Source organism: Typopeltis vanoorti, chromosome 8 (genome assembly GCF_054136105.1).
Source record: "Typopeltis vanoorti isolate ZY-2024b chromosome 8, IOZ_Tvanoo_1.0, whole genome shotgun sequence".
NCBI lineage: Eukaryota > Metazoa > Arthropoda > Arachnida > Uropygi > Thelyphonidae > Typopeltis > Typopeltis vanoorti.
Genome location: NC_143556.1, coordinates 97,417,125 through 97,432,866, shown reverse-complemented (window position 1 = coordinate 97,432,866; position 15,742 = coordinate 97,417,125). Strand labels below are relative to the sequence as shown.

Genomic DNA, 15,742 nt, shown 5'->3' with positions numbered 1-15,742 from the left:
TGTCTTGAAGATTCTTACTTTTAACTTTTTTGTTCAGATTTCTGTTTCCTAATAACACATTACTAGAGTTATATTACAATCAATTTATCTATATTATAATAAAATCAGTGAAAGTTTCTAGTAACACTTCTCAGAATTTCACATTGACATATGCTATCTGATAATTTAGATATCGATGTACATATATAAAAATGTTCCATTTTTATATATGTATTTATATTAATTTTTTATTTATCTATACATGAATAAATATATGCATGCTTGTGTGTAATTATCAGCAATTTATGGTAATCACTTCAAAATTTAGATATTAACATGCCATCTGAAAAATGATTTAAATTCAGTATTTTATAGGTTTCATGAAAAGATAGTCAAATATGAATTGACTTTTGTGTAGTGGCATGGGATGTGAAGTGAGATTTTTGCTTGATTCTATGGTATTTGCAGCAGATTGGCTAGTTTGTTCACATAGGAAGGACATAGCAGCAGAGCACTTGTATCTGTCATAGTGCTAAACAGAGCAGAAAGTTGATTTCTTTTAACTGGTTTAAAGGCAGTATATAGATCATATTTATGAGGAATTTGCATTGCCTGTTTCAGTGTACATTGAAGATAAGATATAACTCTTTTAACAGCTGGTTAAGATCTAGTTGAGGATTAACATTTATCAATTATCTACTAAATGTTCCTAGTTATATTTTTATTTTTATTTTTTTTTTTAAATCCATCCAACAGACTGGACTTTGTAGTGAGTGAACTTAGTGCACCAGTGACTTGACAACAGTTACCTTTTCTGACAGATTACGATATGAGTGATGGAATATACCAACTTGGAAACAGGAGACGTGGTGAACTGGGAGTAGGTGTTATTAATGTTGTGAACTTAATGCAACTGTACATAGTTAATTTTATCTAAAAATGATAGTAATTCAGTTTGAGTATTTCTAGACTGCAAATGCTACCTGTAAAGTTATGAGATTTAAGGCTGTGGGAATACAGTCTTGAATAGTTGACAGAGAAGTATGGCTAGCAAAGCTTATATACTTTGAAGAGTTGACTTTTCATATGTTCCATGATATAATATTCTAATGGAGAGGTGGGACTTCCTATCACATTTTCTTCAAATTGTTTGTACAACTTGTTTTTCCAAGTAAAATAACCCAAGCTGATAGTGAAATTAAATAATTCAGTGATATCTTCTGATAAAACTTGTAGAAGCAAAGTTTCTTAAAACACTATATTTGTGAATCGTGATACTCAAGTCAAAGGATCGCATGACATGTAATCCCCCCCCCCCCCCCCGCCCTTTCTTTCTTTCTCTCTCTCTCTCTCGGTGCTCTTGCAGCAAGTTGTAGAATACAAGCATCAATAAATCTGACATTTCGCTAGAAATTTAGGATAAAAATTTAATATTACTGAAATGTTTATTTTTATGTTTTGTCATCACTGTTACAGTGCGATGGTCTTAAGAAATATGGATACAGAGAGACATAATAAAATAAATGGAAATTGATTTCATGAGAGTGTTACTAGATACAGAAGTATCTATTACAATTATGGCATATATTCATTCATCATCATCATTTCCTGAAATGTATATTCTTCTTTAAATTTTTCTCTTTGTTCTGTCAAGGCATCTTTTGACTTACTTGCTGGAATTTTTCAGTATTATTCCAAGATTGCCTCTTTAATTTCTTGAGTATTCTGAAAATGTATAATAGAATTTTAAAAAAATAATAATAATAAAATCAGCTAACACCTTTTTGTTCCCATATAGGGAGTAGTGAGGCCTTTTAGCCCTATCTAACTTTTGGAGACTGAGTGGGCAGTTCAATCTCCACTGGTAGCCAATCAGAGATAGCTGGCCCAAGGCTATCACTAATTAAATGGCAAGCAGTGAAGAGGCGGCTCAATAAGTGCCGCTATCTTGTGGTCCCTAACACAATATTTTTAATGTCTGAAAATAGTGTGGATTCTACAGTCGATTTTCTTGAGTTTACGGGATGAAAAACCCAACTTTCCGGGAAAAAAAACCCACTTGCCTGTGCCAGAAATCGACTAACTCAGGAATTGGTCGAAAAAAGGCTTAGAAAAATTTCCTCTAGTCGCCGACTAGATTCTAAAGCAAATCTTCCTTTGTGCACTCAAGCTCCATGGAGTGCAAACGCCACATCCACTGAGCTACTGGCTCCTATCTATTATCTACTAAAAAATAATAGAGTATTTTATATTTTACATAACTTTATGTAAACCAATAAAATGTTATAGCTAAGTAAAATGCCATCACTAACATAAAGCATTCATTTGGCTTTTGAACCTAATATTAAGTTTTATTATTTTACTAGACTGTTTTCAATATGGAAGTAAATCCAAAGCATTTTTGCGAAGCACTGGATATATTTGCTCATAGTTTTATCTCTCCTCTACTTAGGAAGGAGAGCATGGAAAATGAACTTAAAGCAGTTGACAGTGGTAAGTAAATGAACAAAAACTCTATATATATTATTATTTTTAGAGGTACCTGTGGCATAGTATAATTATTAAAAGAACACGTAAGACCATAGTAATAACTTTTTAATTAATAAGGTACAGATTTCATACTAAAACATTCGGTGGATCACCTATTAAACAATTGTTGCCACGTGCTAGGAAATGATAGAAAATAATATTTAGGATAATTTGTTTTTTTATTGATTACATAAAATAAAAGTCTCCCAGATCTTCGAGAGAGAGAGAGAGAGAGAAACAATCGTTTCGGTTTAAATTTGCTCGGTGTAAAATAGCTTCACAACTTTCATTAAAAAGGCATTCATATTTGAACCTGCATCTGTGGAGGAGAATAGCTTTATTCCACTGGATATTATGAGTAGTGTTAATACTGTGTTGTGCTAGACTAGACTTCTTAGGTTTATTGTATTCGATATAATATTGATGTTCTTTAATTCTTTTTTCCACAGAATGGCCAGTTTGTCCAGAATCTCAGAACCTATAGATAGAATTTTGAAAAAGTACCAATTGATTCCCACATATGTTGCTATCAACAAAATTTTCTCCTTATTGCCTTCTTCAAAAGATAAACTGTCATCTCTATCTTTGGTTGGCATTTACCAAATACCATGTGAATGCGATGTTTCTTATTTTAGTATCAGGGCTGTAAATGTTGATTTATGAGGATAGACTTAGGGCATGCAGAATGCAGAGTTTGGTTGATAGAATACTGCAGAGATGTTTCATATTGTAAAACGAGGGGAAGGAACAAGGACAACATGCCATTTATGTAAGTTTGAAAAGGAGGTAGTGAGTGAAAGTGTAAGAGTAAGTTTTTTGCATTACCTGAGAGGATGGTGAAAGTTCAAATGGTGGATGAGTTTAAGTGTGTTCTGAATGTGTGAGTTAGGCATCTGCCAAAAAACTTGAGTGTATTTTTCTGTTTTACACAGTGCTTCACACTTTTAAGGGTACTAACTGTATACAAATCCACCTAACCATGAATTATTGCTCAGATATTTGGGGCAGTGCAACAAAATTCTGTAAAATTGCTCAATGCTATTCAAAAGAGAGCATTCCAGTTAGTTAGTTAATGATTCCTCTCTCACTGATCTACTTCAATCTCTCTCACATATATGTTCAGTTTCTGCCTTATGCATGTTTTACAGATACTTCCACAGACAATGTCTGCTGAATTGGCCACTATCATTACTATTAGTAATTGCTATTTTTCTCCAAAATCATAAGAACAAGAGCCACTGATAACCAACACCCATTTACAGTCCAGCTAAACTTGCTGAACTAACTTCTGTTTTTCCCATAGAATACAACCTTTATCTGTTCAAAAAAAAAAAAAAAAAAGTGAACAGATTCTTTCTTTCGCCTTACTCTCTTGCCTACGCATGGCACTGATATGCTATAGATCTATTATTTTGTATATAAGTCAGATATATAAAAAAAAAATGATAAAAAAAAAAAGTAAATCACAATAACTTGAGATTTTTGCACACAATGCTGTACTGTAATAAGTAATGAAAAAATAGTGTACAGTTCTGCACACTTACTTACCAGTAAAATAATCAAATGGAAACACATGGAGCAGGAGTAATTTGCCATCACACCTGCTTTATTAATTTTGACAATTCATCTGAGGATGTAGAACAGGCTAGGTCATCAGCAACATCATCATCATCAAATTCCTGCCATGTACCCTCAAGGGGGTGTACAGGATATGATAGTACTACATGAAAAAAAATTACATCATTACAAACGTCCTATCTACAATTTTCCTCCAAATCAGTCTGTTACTTGACAAGACTCCAACATTATCAGTTCTTATATTTCTATTGTCTAAGGCACTTTATACCTTATCAATTGACCTATATCTTTGTCTTCCTCTGGGTCGTTTTCCTGTCAACCTGGCAGAGAACACTTGTTTTGCTAATCTTTCTTCGCCCATTCTGCTTAAGTGACCATACCACCTGAGATTAGCTCTGCTAACGCATTCCTGGATGCTGACAATATCAAGTTCTTTCCTAATATCCTCGTTTTTAATATGATATTGCATTGATGCCATCTGTTCATGCCTATAATCTTTCTCAGGACTCTCATATCTGCAGTCTCTAGTCTTTGGTCAAGTGTTTTACTTCTGACCCAGCTCTCAGATCCATAAGTTAAGACTGGTTTGAACACTATCTTGATTACAGCTAATTTAGTGTTCCGACTAATTTCTTTCTTATTCCATATGAATTTATTCAGTTGACTTCCCACCATACCAGCTTTGCTGATTTTGTTGTCTATTTCTATATTTAATTTACCATCTTCACTAAAAATCGTGCCTAAATAGTTTTGTTTTATTTGTTCCTGAAATGTTTTACTTGTTCCACAGGTTCTCCATTCACAACACAGTTGACATTTTCAATGATTCTGCCTATTTTCATTGTCTTTGTCTTTTTATTCTGACCTTCATATATCTATTACAACAGTTATTCAATTTAGTCAGAGAATCTTGCAGACTTGCAGCGGATTTATTTAGAAGTATAACATCATCCACATAAAGCAAAGAGCTGACATTAACATCTCCAATTTTGATATCATGTTTAATACCACTTTCCTTCATAATGTGATCCATATAGATAATGAATAACAGAGGGGATAATGTACATCCTTGTTTCACACCAGATTTAACATTAAACCATCTTCCTGTACTTCCTTCAATTCGAACTGCTGACTTACAACTCAAATAAAGACTAAGTATTGCTTGATATAATGCTCCATTGGTACCATATAGCTATAGCTTATTGAATAGCTTCTCTCTTGGCATCTTGTCATATGCCATTTCCAAATTGACAAAACTTAAATACAGATCTTTGTTATATTCCCATGCTTTCTCCACTATTTGTCGTAAAGTGAAGATCTGATCCCATTCTGTTTGGCCTCTATTTGGCCTGAATCGAGCTTGTTCTTCACCAAGCTTTTCTTCCACAATTCTTCTCAACCGTTTCTCAAGTATACTTGCATAGATCTTGCCAGGAACACTCAGTAGGGAAATACCTCTGTAATTCTCACATTCGGTTTTATTTCCCTTTTTGTATATGGGTACTATGAGAGCTCTACTCCAATCATCGGGAATTCGTCCCTCTGTCCAGGCTTTCTGAACTATGCAGTGCAGCCACTGTGAGATTCTTATACCACCATACATCAGCATTTCTGGTCGAATATCAGCTGCCTTTCCACATTTCAAGCCTTTGATGGCTTTTTCTACTTTAAGTATGGATATGTATTCCTGACTGCATGCTTAGTCAGTATTTTTTACCACAGTGCTGTCATCACTGCTTGTTTCATTTAGCAGTTTTTCAAAGTAATTACTTCATACTTCAAGAATGTCTTTTTCTCCCATTTTCATGTCACCTTTATCATCTCTAACTCCTTTTACAGCCCTCTTTCCTCCATTCCTAAGCTTCTTCAACAACCTCCAGAATATTTTGCCACCTTCATATATATATTTTCTATATTCTTGCCAAAGTCCTCCTATGACTTTTGTTTAGCTAGTTCTACATAGTGTTTAGCATTCTTGCATTTGTCTCTGTATTCTCTAAGAGCTCATGCTGACTTATTTGCCAGGAACTTTTGATATGTTTCTTCTTTTCCTTCACTGCCTCTTTAACTTCCTGTGTCCACCAGAGAGTTCTGATTTTTTTATCCTTGCAGACAACCTCACCACATGCCTCTCTGGCAGAATCAATTAATGTTTTCTTCATAGTTTGCCACTGAATCTCCAATGTTTGATTCCTGTTCTCAAACTCTTTCATTTTTTCTTCAATAATCTTTGTGTATTTTCGTCTACAGTTCACATCTGAGAGCTGCTCAACTTTTATTCGCTTTAAAACTTTCTTATATGCTATTCTTTTCATTGTGAAATTCAAATTTATCCCGCTCAAGACTAAATAGTGATCACTTCCAATTTCAAATCGTCTGTACACTCCGGTGTCCTGCACCAGGAAGAAAACATCACTATCAACAATAACATAGTCAATGAGACTTTTCTTATTCCTTGCCTCTTCTCTCCATGTGAATTTGTGCACATTTTTATGTTGTAACATGGTGTTAGGAATAACCAGTCCATGTCCTGAGCAGAAATCCAACAGATATTTGCCATTATTATTAGCTTTGCTCTTTTCTCCAAATTTTCCCAAAATATTTTTGTATGTCTGACCATCACTTCCTACTCTGCTATTTAGATCCCCAACAAAGACCAACTTTTCGTTTTTCATCGTGTCGGTTGCTTTTTCTAAAGCCTCAAAAAATTCCTCCACTTCTACTTTAGTAGAACCTTCTGTGGGACCATTGACACAAATAAGTCTCATTGTCCAGTTCCCCATTCTCATATTTGTCCACATCACTCTACTTGAGACTGCCTGCCATTCAAAAAGATTAGCCTCGTATTTTGTGTTGAATACTATGGCTACTCCTTCTTTTCCTTGATTGTCTTTGCCTGAATATAACATTTTATATTTATTGCTCAGAAAGAGCTCACCAGTTTTTGTCTATTTTGTTTCAGTCACCCCTATTATGTCGATCTGGTAATTATCTAATTCCTCCGCTAGCTCCATTTCTTTGCCATTCAGGCTTCTTATGTTGATAGTACTGATCTTTAACTCTGGTGATGTTGAGTTGGGGTGTGTTTTCAGATTTGTTCCAGTGGCTGACTTTTCGTTGTTCACCCTGGTTCCCTTGCGAAAACAACGGGGACCTTGTTTAACCGGGCGATGCCCCAGCTGGCATGAAATTTTGTCATGTTGTACCATCATTTTTTATATTGGTTTAACCAATATGAATACAATTTGGTCAGCTAAATCCCAAATTGCCAGCCCATCCTCGTTCGTTCAGTATGCAAGTAGATACTCAACAGATTGCACCACAATAAGGTGAGGATTGGGCATTAGGTCAGAAGCCCTGGTCTGTTCTCTGCATTCCTTCAAATTCAGGAATTGCAACAAAATGTTTGGATGATGATTTTGCCCTGTGTATAACTTGCAGAAAGTTTAAGCTCACCTTGAGGGATGAAGTGGCAGCTGGAGTGGGATTCTTTAAAAAAAATCTATGTTACGTTTTAGTCTGTCCAGGTTTTCTTTTCTTTTCTGCATTCATTTTTCTGGCATACAGTTGCATGTGCATCAACAGAATGCTTGCATCATTCTATTGACTGCTAAATTTCTCCATGTTGGGATCCATTTCCTCAAACTGAAGCTGCTTTATTAACAGAAGCAAATGCCTGTGCCTATTATTTCACTGTAAACGTTTTTGGGGGCTAAGTTTCCTTTTCTTCTTCTTCTGCTAGAAAAAAGAAGAAGCCCCCCTAGTATATATATATACACACACACACACATACACACACCCTCAAATGGAGAGATTTTGGTCTCTATATTGTGTTTATTCCCATATGAGACTGTCATTCACACCATATGTTAGAAACAGGGGAGAAAGAAACTAGAGAAAGGCATTTCAAGCTCCCAGCATATAAAGTTGTGGTGCAATGAAATCATCTACCGCTGAGATAAATATTGCAAAGTGGTGTTATTTCACTGGGTAATGAAAGTCATCTGCCTGAGGTAGATGACTTTCATTGTAAAAACAGTTCATATTGTGGGAACATGGGATTGGCTTGACTGTATATTGTGCATCACTGGCCCATTATCAGTGCATTAAAACTAACAACTGCTATTAACATGATTTATATTGTGATTATTTTTGTTTGTATTCTAGATATATATGCCAAACATCCTTTCACTCATTGATTCACCAAACTTTTACTCACCATATGTTTTACCAGCTGTATGTTCTTTTAATTTCACTCACATTTGCTTTCCGTTTTTTTTTTCTCATATATTATCTTGGTAAGCTCCATTGTCAGCTTATATGCTATCTTCAGGTTTTAGTGTATAGGGTATGAGCTACTTCAGTTGGTGCCTTCATGGCTAGTCGGAATTGCACATGATTCTTCCTCCCCACTTTAAAACATACAGATTAACCAATGAAAACACACTTTTTAATGTTTGCTGTTAGATGACTGCACATATAACTACATTTCAATAGACAACCCTAAATGTCTAATTTTACTAGCAAAAAAGGAAATCTATTGCTAAGCCATGTAGGATTGTGCATTATCAGACAAGTTGTCATTTACTAGGCTTCTTCCATAACTGTGTGGTGTGCATTTTTCTGCCATGGCTGAGGGCCAGTTATTTCATTAGAAGGCAAAATTGCAGCATACTGTTTTACAATCCTAGATTTACATTCAAACGAGCTATCTACAATATAAGCTCATCAGTTGTTTTCTAGAGTATAAAGATAAATTTGCCTTTATATGACCTTTCCTTTTAACAGATCTTTGGGCCACAAATTATTTTTGTGATTCTGTAGGAAAAGCCACCTTCTGTAGTATTTTTCATCCTTATTAACCCATTCATAAAGCTTGATCTACTACAGAAATATTGTAGCATTCTTAGAAAATGGGTTTAGAAACTGGTTGATTCCTTGACATCAGATGATTCATTGATATCTGTGATATCCTAGCTGCCTATGAATGTCAAAATGAGACTGTGTTGGCAATTTCTATTTGTTTGTATAATATTATACATTCATTCTAGCACAGCTTATTTTGTGTAATTGCCTAGTAGTTTTCTACTCTCTTTCAAATTTCCTTTATCCTGCCATATTGTTTCTGTCTGTCCTGTCGAAATCACAAATATGTAACATTACCTTATTTCAACAATTAATGAGCATGTAAACTCTCTCTGCCTGAGAATCCGTGCTGGTTATTCCTTGTACATAAGATTGTTATTTTTAAATTTATCTATTTAATCTATTTTGGCCTGGATGGACTTACTTCTGAGTTCTTGCTAGCATTCTGGGACCACTCCTCCTTAAACTGCAGGAAACCTACCTAAGTAGGCTTCCACAATCCATTACAATCTCAATTATATGTCTCATTCCAAAGAAGGGAGACTACACCAACCTGAGAAACTTGCATCCTATATTACTGATTAACACAGACTGCAAAATCATCTCTCAAGTAATCACAGACTGTCTGAAGCCCACACTACCTGATGTTATTTGCCACCATCAAACCTATTCAGTGCCAGGAAGATCAATACATGATAACCTACATTTAATCAGGGATCTCATTCACATCTCAAAGAACAAAAATTTAGTGCTAATCAGTCTTGACCAGGAAAAGCCTTTGACAAAGTAGAGTATGAATGCCTGTTCGAAGTACCGAGAGCATTTGGTTATGGGCCTCTCATCATTCAAACAGTCCAACTACTATACTGAGAAGCACATTTTTGCCTAAAGGTAAACAACCGGCTCACCCACACATTGCCTTACTCTTGATCAAACAAGGATGCCAACTTTCTATACATTATACACACTAGCCATTGAATTTCTGAACAAACCAACACACAAAAACTGCACATGAAGATTAGCCTATCAGCATGTGTAGATGATGTCACATTAATAATATGCAATGATAAGGAAATGAAAGCAATCGACATAGTTCATACACTATATGCCAATTCTCTGGGGCAAAGTTAAATTCTTAAGTCTTCTGGCTTGTGGGCAGGTAATTGGAAAACTAGAACAGATTCTCCAATCATATGCAACTGGTCAAGTGAAGGGCAAAAATATTTAGGCATCTACCTCTGTAACACCCAAGCTTACAATTCACTCAACTGGATGCAACTACATAGCCCCTTCAAACAGGTACTAGGTAAATGGAACAACACACAAGTAACTTCTTCACTTAGGGCGAAGAGTGCTAATCATCAATCAGATGGCTGTTAATATGCTATGGCACACCTTCAAAGTATTAACACTGCATGAAGACTTCCACCATCAGATTTCAATGGAAATCAATAACACGATTTCTCAGAAAAAAACCCAACTGGACAACCTACTCAGCCCTCTGTAAGCCACTCAACAAGGAAGACCAAGGCCTAGTATCCCTTGAAACCAAAATCACCTCCTTCAGGATTATCTTTCTCCTTAGAACACTCCACACCAACCAGACCTGTGTGACAACTCTCTAACATATTCTGAAAGAAGCCACCAGAGGACTTGAGTTATCCACAAACCTTCAGATCATCAACACACTGATAACTCCCAAATTGTGTCTATTCTACTGCAATGCGTTATAATGCTGGAAAAGCATAGAGCCTCCATCACATGCTGACCAGGTCGTTCCAGGAAGCAGTGCTCACAGAGCCTCTGTTTTCATACAGAAACATTAAAATTCCCAACCTTTCTCTTTGCTACCTGGAGCTGGGCAGGTATAAGAACTATAGTAGATCTATCCTAGAAACAGCAGTGTTAAACTCCCCAAAGTGTACTGCTGAAAATCACCAAAGCAACAGATCAGTATCAACAAGTTCAAACTGCCATAATGAACACCTTTCCAGACATCAGTACATCACAAACAATTCGAATTTCAACCAGAACTTCTCAGGAATCTGTCTTTCAAATCTCGTCATCTGAAACTCTCTTTCGCTACAGTGTATTAATTTCAAGAAAGTATACCACCACTACCTCACTTCAATACCTCCTGATTCACCTTTTGCACCTTCATCCACACCTCAGTCCTTAAAACTCACCTGCATATCTACAGATGGCACTCTATTTTCGATGGGATCTTCCCTACAGGACAAAGTGTAATAGGCCAGATGCTGACATACACTGGAGGTTGTGGCACATCTTACCAACCCCAGTTAAACTAAATTCCAAGTTAGAGTATCAGATCTCTGTCTGTTCTGTAACACCTCTGCTACCTTGGAGCACACCTACCTGACTTGTCCTGTCAATAAAGGCTAATCACATATGCACTGGACGCTAACTCTAGCACTTGTAATCATCTGCACAGCCATGAAGGCTACTGGTATACCAGAATATGCAACTTCCATTTCATTGCATGAAAAGTTATCATATACAGTTTTTATCTAAATAACAAGGGGAAACCAGAATCTCTCAGCTGCTGAATCCAAGCTACATCTCATGTGCAATCTATGCAGAAAAAATAACTGACTGCTACTGGAATATCATCACCACCAAGAACAAGGAACTCTAAACAAATTCAGTGCAGACTGGATCCCATATGGTACCCCTCAGTTATCCGGAGAAGATAACTTAATTCTCCTTATATAGAAGAAAAACCACAGCATGTATGGACCCAAAAAACATAACTACATTGACACCCCAAATCCATGTTCTTTTGACGACATGCAGTGGCTTCTCTGCTTTTAAAAGTGTACTACCTTTTCATGCTAATGTGTTACCCTTCTGTCTTTTTCCCATTGCTTAATTTTTTGTTTTATTTTTGTTTTGTTGTTTTATAATTTTATGTTATGCATAATGTGTATTTAATATGCATTTTGAAGTGTAAATATGTTATGTTGTTTCGATCTAATAAAATGTGTATTTCAACCAAGGTTTAATAATAATAAATCTATCTATCGAGAAAATAGGTAGGCACTAGAGCTATTGTATCCTAGGATGATCCACCCACAAAAACCTACACCTCATAAGGGATCTTATAAGCATAGCCAACAACAACAACAGTGAAACCATGGGTCTCATAACACTAGACCAAGAAAAAGCTTTTGATCGCATTAAATATCCCCACGTATTCAACTGCTTGAACGCCTTTGGTTTTGCCCGAGGATCATTCAAACCATTAAGATGTTATATGCAAATGTACATTTTGCATGAAGATAAACAACAGGCTCACGATATCTATACCATACAGTAGAGGTATTAAACAAAGCTACATACTTTCTGGTCTCCTTTGCACAATCGCATACAGCACTTCCTGCGCAGAGTAAGCATGTTATTTAATTCATCCCCATCCTAAACTTTCTTACCAAGTCATAACCCTGATAACATATGCTGATGATGTGACAGTGACAGCCTGTAAAGAGAAGGATTTCTATAATGTACAAACAGCATACCAACACTATCAAGCAACCTCAGGAGCCAAATTAAATGCACATAAATGTGATGTTGCAAATGGAAAAACCAAACTGGCTACCCAATTTCTGACCACTGGTGTGCAGAGGAAAACAGATACTTGGGGGTTCCCCTAGGAAATACTTTCTCTTACATGGATATGACTCGGATATACTCATTAAACATTTCAAGCAAGTATTAGGAAAGTGAATGGTAATACAAGCCTCTGCCTCCATAAGAGGGAGAGATAATTATTAATCAAATAGCTACTAGTACCATTTGACATACATTAAAGATTCTCATGTCACAGCGCAAATTTATCAAGCAAATACAGTCAGCCATCTATCGATTCATATGGAACCAAACAAATTAACTTTCCTACTCCAAGCCAAGTATTTCTCTTAAAGAAAGAGACAAAACCTGATATCCATTGACCACAGGAAAATGTTTTGCACTTTTTTTTTTCCTCAATACACAAAAACAGAAAATGGCACACACCACCAAATACATTTTCAGTTCTGCCAGTAGGGATCTCTCTGTTTCTCCACAACCTTAAGAATGACAACAGCCCATGTGCCAATGAATTTGACAAATTTCTACAGATGTCCTTAGAAAGTGGAAGAAATTAAACCTGCAGCACACAGTGAAGACAACCTCCCTTCCTGAAATCCTCATGGAACCTATCTACCACAACATGATTGTAAGGAACTCCATCACTAAGACAGAGTTTTTCTTTCTTCTATGGAGCTGGCGAGGTGTGAGGGTCTTGGGTGATAGCATAAGAGAAGAGGGGTTTAGACCTCCCGAGAGCGAAGATCCGGTGCCTATCTTTTTGATGAAAACCAGTAATGCATGGAGAGACTTACGCTCTCCAATGTAAACAAAATCTATAGCACCCTAATACAACAGTCCAACCAAAGTAACTTCATTGGATAATTCCATATCATCCCAACAAACACCATTTCACTGGGACTTGCCATGTTGCATTAGAACCACAAAACCTGAAGCTGATATTAGTGGAGAATGTGGCATGCCCTTCCCACTCCTGCTATATTACAGAAATTCAACCTGGATTTTTGGGATAATTGTCTCTTCTGCTCCCAAACAGTAATAGATATGCTGGACTATTAATTAGAATGTCCTGCTAACATCAAATTAATCCATTCATCTTGGGAAATGACAGCCTTAACCTGCAGTTGTCTTCATTCAGAAGAGAGATATCTCACTCTTGTACATGCATATCTTGTACATATCTCACTTTGCAACTATCTTTTCATCAATGTGAAAGGAGTAATATATATACAGTTATTACCTTTGGCACACGAGCAGATATCACAACACCTTCACCGAGAGAGGCAACTGACTATCTGCTTGCAGCCTTTAAACAAAAGGTAAGAAGCTGGCTCCTCCATGAGCATTATCACCACAGGCAGAACAGCACTGTAGATATCTTCCATCAAAACTGAAATAAAAGGCATCAACTCCTGGCTGAGCAGGGCAACTGCATCACAATCCACTTTTCAAATTAAAGTAACATCATTGATTTATCCTAGAAAAGGGAAAAATAAGAGTTTCCTTTCACTTAATGGAACAGTGCACATAATGATCATATAACTGTTATTTTCATGTAATTTGTAATATTATCTTATTTAATGATCAGTAAGCATGTAAGCTCTCTACTTGACTGCAGAGAAATCAAAGTTGGTTAATCCTTGTACATAAGATTGTTATTTTTAATGAAAAAAAGGAAAACTATATATATATATATATATATATATATATATGTCCGCACAGTTAGCCTAGGTGATTTGCACTTCGCAACCATATACATGGGGAAGGAGTGTCCTAGGTTCGATTCCCGTCAATGACGTGAGGAGCTTAAGGATCTTCCTCAACCATAGCCAAGTTAGCTGGTCTGGGGCATGGACAGCAAGGTTTTTCTGCCAGTTTATGTGGGTTTTTTCATCCCATAAGCAGGCAAACCGGCCCCGTGAACACACAAAGTACAGTCATAGGATATAGTAGGGCAAGGAAGGCAACGGGAAACCACTTGCTCATAGTTATCTCTCTCTAGATGGTGTCGTATATATAGCTGCCCCTAAACAGCCGAAAGGCTATAATTACAACAACATATATGTGTATATATATATATACATACATATATGTTGTTGTTGTGGTTATGTTGTGGCTGTTTAGGGGTAGCTATATATATATATATATGTATAATTATATATATATAGCAGTCACCAAAGGAGACAGACGTGCTTCAGGTTTCTCCATCCTAAACCTTATTTTAATGTGGTTTTTAAGGTCAGATTTAAATATTATATTAAAAAAATCATTATCTTAAGATCTATCATGCAGTTAAGTTATTTCTTACTCTATGCATAACCCTCAAAAGTTAGTGATTTTTCAAAAATTTTCTTTGTCTCTGCAAAGAATGTATTTAAGGTTGCCTTCAAGCTCTACATTGCCTGTAATTGTTCACAGCCATGCCTGCAAGCAGCAGTGATGAATCATTGCCAGCCCTGTCTCAGCAGGAGTCACTCAAAGGTCTCATGAAAGTAGAAACTTAGGAAAAGATATCAGTCTCAGCCCCTGCTGAAAGCAGTGGACAAAGATTAATCAGGAAGTAATCATTTCCATTTGCCTCGTGGAAATATCAGGTGGAAAAGAAGTGCCCAAATAAAATCAAATTAATTTATGAGCATGCAAGAAATTACGAACTTAGCATGAGCTGAATCAGTTAGTTTTATCAAGAGAATCACCAAGAGATCACTGGGCTAGTCCAAAGCCATTAAATAAAATACATATGCTCATTAATTCTGTTTACCAGTAGTGTTCTGGAAAAATTCTGTCTCGTTTGTAAGTAAAATATAAATAAAAAAACATATACAAAAAATATAAAAAATATGTATAAATATAAAAAAAAATTAAAAGTGGAAATTAAAAAAATATATCTATATATAAAAAGAGAATTGAGAGAAAAATCCCTATTGAAATAGCAGAGCATTCTTCACAACTTCCACTACCAGAAAAAGAAATAAAATAAAATGTATCACTTACAGATAACAAAAATTAATCTTTGTTTCTAACAATATACATTCTAGTGACCACGTCTCTTTACTGTTAATTCATAAATAGTATAATTTTTCATCCCTCAGCATGTGATGGATTTTGCTTTTCTTTTTCACTGTATTTTTTTTCATCTATGTTTATAGTTAATTCATTTATTATTTTATCCACTTATGTCCAT

The 15,742-nt window shown here is 35.8% G+C and overlaps 1 protein-coding gene across 2 annotated transcripts in view; it reads left to right on the top strand.

The window, feature by feature from the left end:
• LOC150104209 (nardilysin-like) overlaps positions 1 to 15,742 on the top strand; it is a 561,456-nt gene that overhangs the window by 66,037 nt on the left and 479,677 nt on the right. For both annotated transcript variants that reach the window (XM_090396835.1, XM_090396833.1), the window contains exon 5: positions 2,346 to 2,472. In XM_090396835.1, coding sequence (XP_090252961.1) covers positions 2,346 to 2,472 — 127 coding nt within the window. The remainder of the gene's footprint in view (positions 1 to 2,345; positions 2,473 to 15,742) is intronic.